The sequence below is a fragment of the Sander vitreus genome, chromosome 15 (genome assembly GCF_031162955.1).
Source record: "Sander vitreus isolate 19-12246 chromosome 15, sanVit1, whole genome shotgun sequence".
Classification (NCBI taxonomy): domain Eukaryota; kingdom Metazoa; phylum Chordata; class Actinopteri; order Perciformes; family Percidae; genus Sander; species Sander vitreus.
In genome coordinates, this window is record NC_135869.1 from 14,585,180 (window position 1) to 14,599,616 (window position 14,437).

Sequence of the window (14,437 nt, forward strand, 5' to 3'; positions counted from 1 at the left end):
AGGGCTTGATTGAAATGGACCTACCGGATACATGACTGGGGCTCGTCAGAGGTCTGAAATGTGAAATGAAGTGCTGCAGTCAGGTGTTGTGTTTTTGGTGCTCGACAAGAGTTTTACTGTCAGGGTACTTAACCAATGAGGCGGTTTTAATTTCAAAGTCTGCCTGTCCCAGGGGATTGATTCATTTAATTTATTAATTTCCATCTGTGACCTGCTTGATTGCCTCCGACTGTCAGTTTAACCACATAGCCTTGTTTATTACCACATCTTTGTACCTGTAGCTCACTCGGTTATTAAATTTGAAGACTTGCCTCATTTCCATGAATTATGAAAATCATACATCTGAGGATAGTTGTAGGAATAAGGTTGAGTACACAATTAAATATGCCAATTTGAAAAGAGAAACATATCCTATCAAATTAGATGACTAACAACTCTACGTAATTATAAGCAGGATGAAATGAGCACAAACAGTTTTAACTGCTCATTTATTTTTTTCCCCCTGCTGTTAGCTTTCCACACAATAGATGTTGTTGCAATCATCAGCAGCACAATTAAGCTAATCACTCAGCAGTGTGTGTTCATTGTTCATGGATCAAAGGTTTGTGTGATCAGCGGTTGTCCTCAAATTTATGAGAAATAGCTTGGCATTAGTTAAAAACTCCAAATTGATTTCCCTCCACAGAAGCAGAAAACAAGCTCAAATTGTAATAACTTTTTATTATGGATCTGCAGTCATGACCACCAGAAGCTGACAGAGAAGCTGAGCTCTAGGGATCGAACATAATGCCAGTGTCGGACGGGGATGAACAGCACGTCTCCAGGCTGTAACACACATTCCAGATGCGGAGCCTTGGCAAACTCGGGGAAGCGTTCTGTGTCTGGATTCTCCACCTCCACCTGCATGGAAGGCGTCAGAAATTGGAAATGCTGCATATATTTGCAGGCTCAACATGTACTATCTCTATGGACTGCCAATCCCACCTGACTGGTGTTATGAAGGAGCTGTGATTGATGAGGGTACAGCTTGTCTGTGTCCTCTGGGGAATATAGGCGAATGTATTTGCTTCCCACAACCTGATGTATATACAGAGGGAAATCCCACGTGGTAAACAAACTGTTATCGCGGGACAGATCTTTAACACTAACTGGATTCATGAAACAGCCTGGATATCGTTACCTGAGCCAGGAAGTTCTGCTGAGGGTCTTGGTGAAGAGGAGACACAGTACCTCCGGGCCCAAACCACGCATTTACAGTAATGTCGTCTTCATCTCCTTCGCCAAGGTAGCAATAATCAGGAGGGCGGATGTCTTCCTTCAGCTCTGGTATCTAAGGTAACATCAAACAAACAAAATCACATCAGGAGGACATTTAAGACTCGCTGACTAAATTATACTATGTTGTTTCCCAGCAAGTAACCTAAAATACTTATTATTTTGTTTCTTTTTGCTCATAGAATTTTAAGTATTTTTAGCCACGCTTTAAAGCGCATGGCTCTATGGACAGCAATGTTGGTCTGTCAGTGTGTCCATCACTTTGGGCCAGACTGAAATATATCAACTATTGGATGGATGATCATGAAATGTGGTACAGTCATTTATGGTCCCCTTAAGGATAAATTGGTGAAGCCTGTAACTTTTCATCCAGTGCCATCATCCGGCCAGTTACAAGGTTCACCTATTTGTCATTTTATAACACAGGGTTGTACAATTACATTTAGAGTCTTCACAGTCTTCTTCACATTACACACACATAGAACATATATAAACATTTTATATTAAAATATAATGAAGTGAAAAATTAAATAAAACAATATATACCGTTACTAATATATAAATCCATATATATACTAATTAAATAATAATTTATACTTTATTAAACCTGCAAGGGAAATTACAATACAACTTTTGGTTATTATTCTTATTAACAGTAAGGTATTAAATACTTATTCATAAGAAAGGATCACAAATTGTAATTAAGATGTGTTAATTATCTGAAGGAAAACCTCAAATTAGCATTTTAGTATCAGTTCCTAGATACATATATTTAACACATGACGAGCTGGATTGCATGTGATTCCTGAAGGATGAGGATGTAGTGTGAAAAATCTGCATTTGGCCTCATTTTGATCTATCAAACAGCCTGAAATACCCAACTTTAAGCTTGACAAGATGCCCTTTATGTAAAGTTCATTCCAGACAATTTATTGACTTGTACGGTAAAATTAGGAATGAAAAGTCAATACTGTGCAAAGCAATGCGGTGTGAGTTTGACAACTGGAAATAAGGAGAATTAAATTGTCCATAAAAAATAAAAATACAAGCTGAATTAGTGAACTAACAATATAAAAAAATATTACATCCATAATTATGACAGAAAAGACAATACCCTACCTGATCAAAAAGCTGGTGTTGAGCGAGGTAACCCACACCTTTTTCTCCATCCTGGGTGATTTTTGATCGACAGAGAAAATTAAAATCAAAATCCTGTGTTAGAAATCACATGGAGATATTTCTTTGTTCATGTTAACAATGCAGCAAGACTTGATGAGGATGCACTTACTTTATTCAAAATGTATCGATCAATGAATTCATTGACCGTAAGCAGTGTCTGTGACCATTCCTCATCTGTGTACCTGGATCCCACCTCAACAGGAACAGTCCGACAGCCAGCAACAGACCTCAAGTATTCTATGCTTTGCGGGAGTGAAAAAACAAAACAAAAAACATTACTGTTATACAACAGCATCATTCACACACAAAAAAAAAGGCCATTTAGAATTCTAGCACTGCTCAAAATGTGTCAGGTGTGCACTTCTGTATGCCCTCCTCCTCCTCCTCCTCGTCCAGAGCTGAGCGTCACATGCTGTATGCTGTACGTATGTCAGATGTCAGAGCAAATAGTCAGCTGTCAGAAGTCAGCAGTGAGAGGGAGGACAGTGAAGGATAATCTTGAACTGAGAGGCTGATATATCAGACTCTGGTGTCAGACATTAGAGACAGGGATGTTGGCGAGTAAAAGTCTAAAAAAATAATTCAGTTCAATTTGTGTTGTTCCCCCATTTGAAGGCAATTAGGACTGAAACTTACACTAGATGTCATATTGCCTGGTAACAACCTGATGTGAATTGTATGTTACATGCCAGTGGTGTTTCAGTAGCAGAGTCCTGCAGGTTTTCTGTCCTCTCAGCTAGATGAGTGCACTCAGCTGGTGTCACAAGTGTGAATCAGTCCGATTCCATGGCTAGACTTGTGTTTAACCCTGATGGAGGACTACTGACGTACATGCTAATAATAATCCAGTGAGTTGTTTTATAAATGAAAATGTACTTTAAGCTGTAACCTTGTGACTAAGATTTTAAAACTAATCGATAATTTTCTGGCAGACCTTTGGTAGAGAGTTTGACTAAATGAGTTTAACACACTTACAATGATAAATGGGTTCCTAATAGCCATGGTGATGTCCTCTGGACAAAACAAATGGCACTCTATAATTGAATAAGAACATACACTAAAGAAAACAAACCTCCAGGGGTGTTGGTTGAGGGCGGGCCAGTGCTCAATGATCCCCTCTAAAATCACTGGTTTGAGGGGGAGCAGGTAGTTTGTGTTAAAGCTCTCCAGTGAAGGACACTTTATCCTGGGAACTGCCAACTCTTCTTTGATCACAGGAACACGTGGGCTCTCCATCTTTATTCTCTGTCAATGATGCCAAAACAACAAGGGTTTGTCAAGTCTTTAATTCGGTTCTGAAATTAAGAGCTTTAAGGGGGTAAATAAAGCGAAAAACTGTGTCTGTGATTATATTTCACTATAGTAGAGCTGAAATGATAAGTCCATAAATCGTCGAGTCGATTGTCTGAAAAATGTATTGTTTAAGTCATTTTGACAAGCTAAAATGCCCAAACTGGGGATTGAGTTTCTTTCTTTCTTTCTTTCTTTCTTTCTTTCTTTCTTTCTTTCTTTCTATGTTCAGTATTATTAGGTTTTGGACTGTTGGTTTGGCAAAAAAAGATATTTGAAGATATCAAGAGAATTAAAACATGTAATCATGAAAGATCCTGCTAACTGTCCTCTAAAACACTCCATCTCCATTTGATGGCATCTAAATAAAGTGATCTAACGTGTGAGTGTTTGCTGCTCTTTATCTTCAGTGGCATCTGATGTTGTGCAACAAGATGAAGGACGACAAAGGAAATACTTCTCTTAAACTTCAGAGAAGCTTATTCTGAAAGTAATCAGTTACTGTTTGTTGCAAACTTTGAATCATCGAGAATCTAGGCTGTGGCTGCACCACGTAACTACTATGTCCATGGATAAGTCGGCATACCTTTGAAGACAAAGGTGCCAGAGGTCACCTTAAAACCAGCACTTCACATCCTATTTTATGATAATAAATGATAATGCAAATGTGATAATAAATGTGCTTCAGCAATTATTTTTAAGCCTCAAGAATTTTAGGAAAACAATGTTAAAAAAGTGTCATTAAACAAAAATCTTACCAAAGCATCAGTTTACTATCCCCACTTTAATTCTTTTACACCACTTTTGAGGTAACTAATAACTTTTGATAAACTAAAGTGACAAACTCATGTGTGTGTGTGTGTGTGTGTGTTTTAAATGAAAAGACCACTGACCTTGGCCTCAGCATGGTCATTTTCTTCTTCTTCTTTAGTGGACTTTCTTACTTCATCTTGCAGAATCTGAACAATAACCTGAAGTATATTATCCATGATGGCTGCACCCATGAGTAAACCCATGTCACAAGTCCTCACAGCTTGCAGGACCTCGTCTGCTGACGGGTCTTCACGACACAGAGCGCCTACTTTGAACAGGCAGCCGTACGAATAAACCCGTCTCCATTCTTTGTCCACATGGCGCCATGTTCCCATGTTGAGTTTCTCCCATGAAAAATCCAAAATGATCTGAGCATTAAGCATTCGGCTGGCGCTTGTAGAGTCGCTGTACAGCTGCAGCCTAGACCGTTTCAGCATTTCCACTACACTTGACTCTACTTTGTCGCTGAACTGCAGTGGAAACTGTTCCTCATTATGAGGCAGAACAGCAGAGATCTTTGACCACAGTGTGGCCATTGATGAGAAGGTCTTTATTTATTCTGTGGGACAGAAGGTGAGTTAGGACAGCACTTGTTCAGACTGAATCCCTTATGATGACACACAGCTACATTTACATGTACACTCTTTGCGGATTAGTTCAACAATTCACGGTAATTTTCGGAGGCAAAGGTTGTCATTTAATCACTTGTTCTGTGCTCAGCTGGTCATGGGTCCACGGGGCACTTGGATTTTTCTATCCATGTTGCTGCAGTGAAACAGATGTATACACCTAATTTCCAATTTGGCAAACAAAAAACACAGGTGAGGGCATCAGGAGCCAGAACTGCGAGTGTGACACATGCACAGTGATGACACTCTGTCACATGGTATCTGTAACCGCCAACTCTGCTTCCATGTGACTCCATCTGTGTTTGGATGCTCTGTGTAGCGGGAGATGATGCCAAAGTGCGAGGCAGCCAACTTTGAGCACCTGATTGACTACAGAAACACAGCCTTTTGAACTTTGAGGCTTACTGAACAAAACTAAACTTAACTGAATGGTTGCATTTAAAATACCACAAGCATAAGGTAATCCCCAGTTTCAGGACAGTTAGGTACGGTGGCCGACAGGGGCAAACGCCCTGCAACTTAAGAAAACACACACAAATAGACAAAACACAAGCAAATTAAGAAAACAACTTCATTAATTTGACAACATATGTGCAGCATTCAGCAAACGCGCTGCAAATACACACAACACAACCAAATACATAAACGCGCTGCAAATATGAAACGATGCAAAAAGAAAAGCACACGAACCCAGAAAACAAATGCAACAAAAAAACGCAGCATCCAGATTACACAACGGAAGTTCTCCAGACCTCTAGAGGGAGCAGCTAGTGGAACAGGAGAGAGAGAGAGAGAGAGAGAGAGAGAGAGAGAGAGAGAGAGATAGAGAGAGAGAGAGAGAGAGCAACTGCATAGACTGTAAATATGGGTGTGGGTGTGTCTCGGCTCAGGTCACAGGTGATACTCAATCAGCAGAGACGTCTGTAAACTCGTGGTAATAAAACATTTAAAACTGCATCAAGGCGCATTACTGAAGTATAGGCCTCCTCAAGTGTAATATTGTGATTATACGACAACGGTTACCAACAAAATAAGTGATCAATCTGTATTCATATTGTGGAGCAATTCGCTCTTGAAATACAAAAAACTAAAAACAGACAGGATTTCTAGTCTCTCCCTGTTTAGTAAACCAGCCAATTTACCGTGGGATTTATCAAACTGAATAAATCCCGCTCGCACATATAAACACAAAACTGCTTTGCTAACTCCATCGTGTTGTAAGTAAGACATCTGCTGAAAAAGTTTGGTTGTGTTGTGTGTATTTGCAGCGCGTTTGCTGAATGCTGTGCATGTGTTGTCAAATTATTGAAGTAGTTTTCTTAATTTGCTTGTGTTTTGTCTATTTGCGTGTGTTTTCTTAAGTTGCAGGGCGTTTGCCCCTGTCGGCCACCGTAGTTAGGACCCTGCAGTGCCCTCCACCAGGACTCATATCAGTTGGGTATTCTGCACAGTCACATCAGCTGAAACATTTGTGCAACCTTACAGGCCCATTTTCCAAAAACAACAAAACAAGAAACAATTCCAATTATTCATGACGTTTCTGGGAATTACGGTCCTTTTGTCAACTTTTATTATGTGAGTCATTAAAGGGGATCGGCAAAGTGGAAGTGCACCTCAAATTCCCTTGTGGGAGGAAGATAATTCTATTTTTCTTAAAAATCTCAGAGATTGGACTCTATTTTTAGAAAACCGTGTATCCACTCTAATAGGGCTAACCCTAACCCACTCTCATGTTTACTCCTCAATCTCATAAAAAAGCATAAAGAGATGCACTGTAGGACCCGCGGATGTCGCTTTGAAGCTGTAGCATAATAACTTTAATTAAAATATATAGGCCTATTTAAAAACCCAAATGCAAGTTAAATATGAGACATTAACATGGGAAAACAAATATTATTGGCAGACTCCTGGTAAAGCATCCCAAAAGGCTCAGCTCTAATGTATTATATAACATGAGAGTGAGACACGTCTGGAAAATGGCATTCATAGAAAGCAGCTAGAAACGTAACAACATATCTACTAACGTTAAATAAAGTAATACGTGTAACGTTACTAACATTTGAGTTGATTTGTAAATAACGTAACGTTTGGCTAATACAAAACCATGCAACGTTATATCCAGGAAAACGCCACATTTATAAACAGTGCTAGCTAAAGCTGAATTGAATACGCTAAACGATAGAGTTACCTGTTTTCGCGACAATTACACATTTAATCCAATATTACCTTCAAAATAGGGGACAGTAAGGAACACAGAAGCTGCCTCAACCTAACGCTACAACCTCTTATATAATGTCTTTGGCTACAACTTCACTGCCTGTGGGACAACAAAAACACACCGGCAGGGAACACGAACAGCGGGAAATATTGGTTCCGCGTTATGTTCAACGTGTCCAAAACAGGAATAATAAGCTTCTCAAAAATACTTGAACTCACAGTTTATTACAGTTTAAGCAATTTCAAGAATGTCGACGTTTTGTGGTAAATTTATTTTGTAGTATAAATTTTGATCTGCATTCACTCTGTGCTCCAGTAGAGGGTAGTGACCTCAGCAAATACTACATAGCCTACTATCAGAACATAGCCCCCCCAACACACACTATAGGCCGAAACTACACACACACACACACACACACACACACACACACACACACACACACACACACACACACACACACACACACACACACACACACACACGCACACACACCTCTGTCTGTCATATGTTGCCAGTATCATACTGAAGTGCATACACCCTTCTACAATCTGCTCCTACACTGTCATCTGTCCACAACCACTAAGCCTTGTCACTGCATAAACATCTGCCTTTCTTTACTAGATTATCAACCAACTCCAGTAAAGCTCAGTCAATTAACACAAAACAGTGATCGTGTGAAAGCACAGCCTGATTTACATACACATAGAGACACCTTAAATAAATTATAAATCTGTCTCAACAGGTGAACAATAGAGTCAAGTCATTATGTGGCATTGAGATAACAATTCCTTCACCATAATAAATCATGGTGCAATTGTTACACAAACATGTATTTTTTCCCCTCTTGTCATTGCTCCTGCTACTTAGAATGTTTAATCTAAATACAGATATTCCTAGAAGGCTCATTGATATGTATCTGCTCATGTGAAGCTAAAACAATAATTGGGTTTGTCTTTTGATGTCACACAGAGATATTTGAGTGGGGGGGGGGGGGGTGGAGGGGGCCTGTACAAACGTGATAGGAAACCTTCGGCAGAAAAGTCTAGAATCTATTAAACACACAGCACTATTATCAAATGTCAAACACTCTATGAAATTCAAATAATCTCAGTGCAAACCGCGGAGCTGTTCCTGTATGTAAAGCAGATGGAGACAAGAGAGACAGCCCGCCTTTCCAGGAATCACAGGGGATTTTAAAATGTTTCATGCATTTCTTTTCATTCTCACTGTGTAAACAGCAGAATTCTCGTGGCTCAATCTATTGCTCACTTACTTGCATGAAGGTGAGAAATTGCTGTAGAGGCCAAAACTGCAGTGTGTTGCTTTTTTCTCTCTCATTTAATCCTTTGCTATTGCTTTTGAAATAAAGGAACTAAAAGACAGAAAGACAATTACAAATTGAATAATGTAAAAGAATAAACTTCAAGAGTGTTTAATTGGCTCAAGGTTCGACACAGGAGCCTGAATTAAGGATAAATAATTGTGTGTAACATCAAAAAACATTAATAACAATCAAATATAAAACAATTTGGGGCAAAATAAACTGTGCCAAGTCATTACAGCTAAAAAAAAAAAAGAACACATAAGTCCTTTTTATAAAAATGTGTATAGGGACCTGGCTGCAACTGGTCAAACACACTGTGTTTATTATTGTATGGGATGCTGTGGGAGACAAACCTCACACCATGATGTAAATGCTGTGTTATGTACTTCTGCTTGTGCGAGCGGTGGGGGTGGTCCCAGCAGGACAAGCTGATGTATTATTCAGATGTGTCTGACTCTGTGGTTGTAAGATGGTGTGGGGCTACACTGAAGGTCAGAGGCCCGATGTTATTCCTCCCTGTGCTGTCAGCGCTGACTTCATGCGCAGGCCGTCCTCCCAAATCTCCATCGGCAGGGGTCATTGACCTTTCCTAGGTTTATGTGAGAAGGGGAGCTCTATCTAATCGTCTCAGGGCCTTGTTAGATGGCGTCGCTCTGTAGATATTCATTTCAAAATGTGCTGTGTGCTACTTTTCTTTTTTTTTTTCCTTTTCACCTCAAAAAATGTTTGAATTGTTACATCCGACCTGAAATAAGATGTTTTCAAAGAAATAGGTTGACATTTTAGGAAATACCCTTATTTGCTTTCTTGCCGAGAGTTAGATGAGAAGATTGATACCACTCTTATTTGTACGGTAGCCTACACATGAAGCCGCCAGTTAGCTTAGCTTAGCTTAGCTTAGTGTTATATTCATAGACAGTATATAAGAATGGACCAACAGATCCCGTTGCTCTGGACGGAGACCAGTGAAGGCCATTAGAAGCACTTTTCCGGTGTTACTGCGCAGCCTCCAACTGAGAGAGACGACGTAAATGTGACCTGTGCCAAGAGAAATCTCAATCATTGCCAATTTTGCAGAGACGGAGAGCATAGGTATATGTAAGGAGGTAACATAGGCACAGGCTAATTATTGCTAACTAAAATGCTAGTTAACATTAGTAATTACACTTAAACAGCTAATGCGAGACAAAACTGCCTGCACGCTGCTCCTGTACTATACGGTAATTTCTCTACTGTGGGACAGTAAGTCGTGTGGTTATGACACAATCGTTAGCCTATTTTTATAAAAACGTCTACTACGGAGCCATAACGTGAGGTACAAGGTAATGGAGCCTTTACATACATTGTCGTGTTTCTTCAGAAATAAACAATGGACAAATAGAGTCTTTAAACGCTTCAGATGTAAAGTTATTCACTGTCAAAGTGGCGCCAAAATGAATGGCAGTCAATGGAATGCTGACGGGAGGTGATGGCTTGTTAGCATCAAAATGGCGCCATAGGAGGTTCGCGTTCCGAGGAGAAGCTTACCCCCTTGGTTATATTGCAGGTAATCCACAGCAGAACAGATGAGAGCGAGACCTTAGTATCAACTTAACTTCGAGCTTTACTGTTCTTCATCACACAATGTCTTACAAAACATGCAATACAATGTCTTGTGGTCTACAGCAACATCTAGTGGTTAAACCTGTAACTCAATACATAACACTTAGCTTAGCACAAATAAGGGAAACGGGAAAACAGCTAGCATGACTCTGTCCAAAGATTAAAAAAATGTACTGCACCAATAACACTCACTAACATGTTGTTTTGTTTAGTTCATAAAAACAAAGAGTAACAGTTATGGATGGGTTCTGTGCCAGACTATTTCTTGGCTAGGTTCATTTACTTCCTGGAGTCTCTGCTGGTTGCCTGGCAACGTCACTGCTCTGTTTTATTTGGCTCCAGGTACATATTTACTGTCCAGCCAAGAGAGTGGTATCAATCTTTTAATCCAAATCTCAGCAAGAAAGCAAATAAGTGTATTTCACAGCATGTCGAGTTAGTCCTTAATTCTTTTTACATGAGAAATAATTCTTAACAATTTAACACTGATAACTACATCCTCTTCAATGACCCTATTTTTGCAAATCAAATTATTTTTAAGAGCCAATAGGAAATGAAAAATATGTTTTCTAAAGACATTCAATACAATTGAAATTTTTTTTATCTGTAGCTGTTCTGGAGCTTTCAGTCATATGATATAATCTTCCTCAGCAGATGGAGTTGTTGAGGAAGATTGTGTGATATAATCGAAAGCTCCAGGACAGCTACTGAATGGACCTTGTGAGATTATTTTTCAACCCACTTAGATCCACCGAGGAAATCAGCATTTTGGTTTATTTCTAATGGACCCAGCTCTTTCCTCCCTGAAAAAAAAGTTGTAAAAGTGAAATCCTCCTGAATTGGATAGTTAATATGTTAATAGTCACTATAACAATGCATGCTATCTGTTGTGTTTGTTTTTGATCAAAAGTAAATTGATTGTGTTTCATATAAATCCTATCAAAGTAAATTTACTTTGAAGAGAACTATTTTAATTGTATGCCTCTACAAATACGATCTTGATCCGTTGTTTGAAATCTCGACTGTGCAGAGATTGTGCAGTAAACAATTCATTTGGTTTGTATTATCATGATTCCCTTTGAATCTTGGTTTATCTCAGCAGTGCTGTAACAAAACCGCTCAGCAGCTGCAGCTCAGGGTTTACCAGCAGCCAAACAGGGCAACAGGGCAGCATGGACCGTGACTGTTAGCAGCGTATTCCCATGGGCCTTGCGAAGGCTGAACCACCGGGACACCACAGGAGGGATGTAATCACCCCCATTACGCTCCAGGTGCTGCTGAAATAAAAGATGGAAACAAGCCTCCGGTGGTGTTGCCATGGATCAGAATCCAATTAAACACGGTTTAGCTCGACACAAACTGCATGTCGTAGCCTGTTGACTCGTGAAATTAATGTATTGTCGTGGCACAAAGAAACTGTTGCAACAGTGACTGCAGCATGACCCGAGGCAGGACCCTTTCAAACCGCTGCAGCTTCATTCTTGGCTTATGTAAATTTCATTGGGCAATTGAAGTGTCAGAGAGAAGACACAACAGTGCTTCTGCAATTATACAATCGGGGTATTTTTTGTCACTGCTCAGTTTTAAAGGTCAGGTTTGCTTAAGCTTGCACAAAAACACATGTCAGTACCTCCAAATGCAGTGTCACGTTTATCCCCAAGGCAATTTATGCCAACATAAAAACTAGTGGAGGTTAAGGGTTGCTACTTTCTATGGGAACCTGGTAATGGACATTTGGAAATGCCCTGAAGAGGTAACAAATGAGAGGTGTAAAGGTAAATGTCCTGTGAAATCATCAGGAGATCTGAAACAAGCTCCCTTTACAGCCTCAGGGAGGTTTCCATAGACAATTATCTTGGGCACACCCAGCCACCAGCTCAGCGTGACTACAGGTTGGCGGCGCAGGTCTGCTCACTTACAGATGTTGCTGGTCAAGTCATAGTAAGGGATGACGGCGAAGACATGGGCTCGCCAGCTTGGCATACCCCCACAGAGCGGTGTTAGTGGAGCACTCTTGCCTGCTTGCTCCAAGCAGGTGCTCAGTTCCAGCGGCTTAATGTGGGACGCAAGAGTGCAGGCAGTCCGTCAAAACCACTTTGGATCAAATTAATGCAACCAGGTGTGCCCCTGCAGTTGGGGCTCAGGTGACACCTGCTACTTCCCTTTAATTAGAGCTCAAACAGCTGTTTCAGGATAGACAGAGAGAGAGAGGGTCCCCAGGTTAGTCGGCTGCCTTAGTCACCGCTTGATACTGGTCACATTTGATTATTGCTGCTAAGTTTTGGGTAATGCCGATGCATAAATCAATACCTGGCAGTGGGGCAATGCACGTTTTCACCCTTTAGTGGCAAATAAAAAAGAAATAATGACATTGGATGTGTTTGCCTGCTCGAATAATCAACTCTCTTTCACAGCATGTATAAGAAGGCCAAAAAGACTCTGACAAATATGATATGACTTACTTGCTAAGCAAAGTGAAGATAGAAGTGGAGGCAGTCTTCACCTTGTTATTCTAGTACTGTGAAGAATCTTCAGGGGCCTGCAAGCTCTGAGGGTAGTTTATGTAGCTTTGATCTTTCTTGGATGCAGTAATAAGCATAGTGCAGCTGAAGAGAGAGGTATCCATCTTGAAATATGATTTCCTTTTGGTTCTTTAACAAGGCTAAAAAAGAGGTGGGTGGTCAGCTCCAGGGGCTCTGCAGGAAATTCTAAGCTCCTGACAAGGTGCTAGTGTAGAACTCATACATACGACTGGATGATCTGAACAAAGTGATATTACTCCAAATGTTCAGGAGGCCCCTGCAGCTGGGGATCCTGCACCATTACTAAAACTGCACGCCCCCCACAGTCTGTGAGTCTGCAAGTCACAAAGTGGCGGATCTGTGCCATAAACCTGCATGAGGAGACGGCAAATCTGCCTAAACATAGCATTCCTGGCGTGCTGCACTTCTGAGGTACAGGACATTTCTTTTCAATAATACTGGTTTGATGATTAATCCCTTTTCATACATATGCAATTATACAGTGTTATTAGTATAATTATACGATAACAGTGAACACTCACCCAGGGTGTTTTGTGGAGATCTTTTTGTAAACGGTAAAAACACTTCTTTAACAAATAGAAACATGAATGCTCATTCTCTTCAGCTCTTAACAGATCAAAGGTCAGTCTCACATAAGAGGTCCATTTACCAGCAGAGAGCAGTATTGTGGCAGCACAGTCCTCCCTATCATGGTTAAATAATTTGATATGCTTAGAGGAAACAGAGATAGTCGCGTGTCTCCAAAGGCTTTTCATCAGGTCAGATGAATGAATGCCATCCCACAACATTACAGAGAGGCTGGGAAACAAAGATTAAGACTTCATAATCCTGTGAAGAGACAGAACACTATTATTATCAGTTCTGTTTAACTCACAATATTTGCTGTACTCTCCAATATAAATGATTGCTTCAGGTAAACAAATAGATGTGTCTGACCCATAAACATGCCAACAACGAACATGGCCAGTAGAGAACTCCTTATAGAAAGATTTAAATCTATGTGCCTTGTTACTATATTTGTTGAATTTAAAGCTGGTAGATAGAAAAGGAGATTGTTCAAAAAAGAGATTGAAATCTATGTTTTTGTACCTATTACTGGTACAAAAAATTATCCTTTATTCTTTTCTTTGTACTGCATACAGGCTCACAAAGGTGAGAGAAGACCAGAGAGACATCCAGAATTGAAAATGAACATGCACAAAAAAACACATAACGGTGAAAACACCTGAGTCAAAATGCCTTTTGACAGTTTGTGAACAAATAAATACTGTGGGTGTCTGACCGTGGCACACGTTACCAGCTTCAAACTGGGTCAGCAGTCACCTCTACTTGCGAAAAGAAGTCTATTCTTCATTTGTGTACAAGTTGAAATCTAATGCACCGGGTGAATGCATCCACAGAGCTGCATGTCAGTGTACGGGAGGGTAAATGTTCACACTTGTTTGCAGTGGAAGGAAGAAGATGGTTAATTTCTGTGGCACCTGTGACCTGCTACAGTTTCTGTCACAAACAAGTGCCTTGGTAAATAAGGAGGGAGAGAGGAAGATGTATCGTGGCAGAGTCT

The 14,437-nt window shown here is 40.2% G+C and overlaps 1 protein-coding gene across 3 annotated transcripts; it reads right to left on the bottom strand.

The window, feature by feature from the left end:
• Positions 1-700: 700 nt before the first annotated feature.
• kdm8 (lysine (K)-specific demethylase 8) lies at positions 701-7,502 on the bottom strand. Of its 3 annotated transcripts, none has more exons than XM_078270137.1 (8): positions 7,413-7,502; positions 4,638-5,116; positions 3,527-3,699; positions 2,564-2,696; positions 2,395-2,445; positions 1,181-1,330; positions 985-1,077; positions 701-900 (listed from the first exon to the last, which is right to left on the bottom strand). In XM_078270137.1, the coding sequence occupies exons 2-8, from the start codon at positions 5,091-5,093 to the stop codon at positions 736-738; spliced, it is 1,221 nt and encodes a 406-aa protein (XP_078126263.1). In that variant the 5' UTR covers positions 5,094-5,116; positions 7,413-7,502; the 3' UTR covers positions 701-735. The 3 variants fall into 3 exon arrangements, with proteins under 3 accessions (XP_078126263.1, XP_078126264.1, XP_078126265.1); XM_078270138.1 differs by having other exon boundaries at positions 7,375-7,493; XM_078270139.1 differs by lacking the exon at positions 7,413-7,502 and adding an exon at positions 5,263-5,315.
• Positions 7,503-14,437: the final 6,935 nt, after the last annotated feature.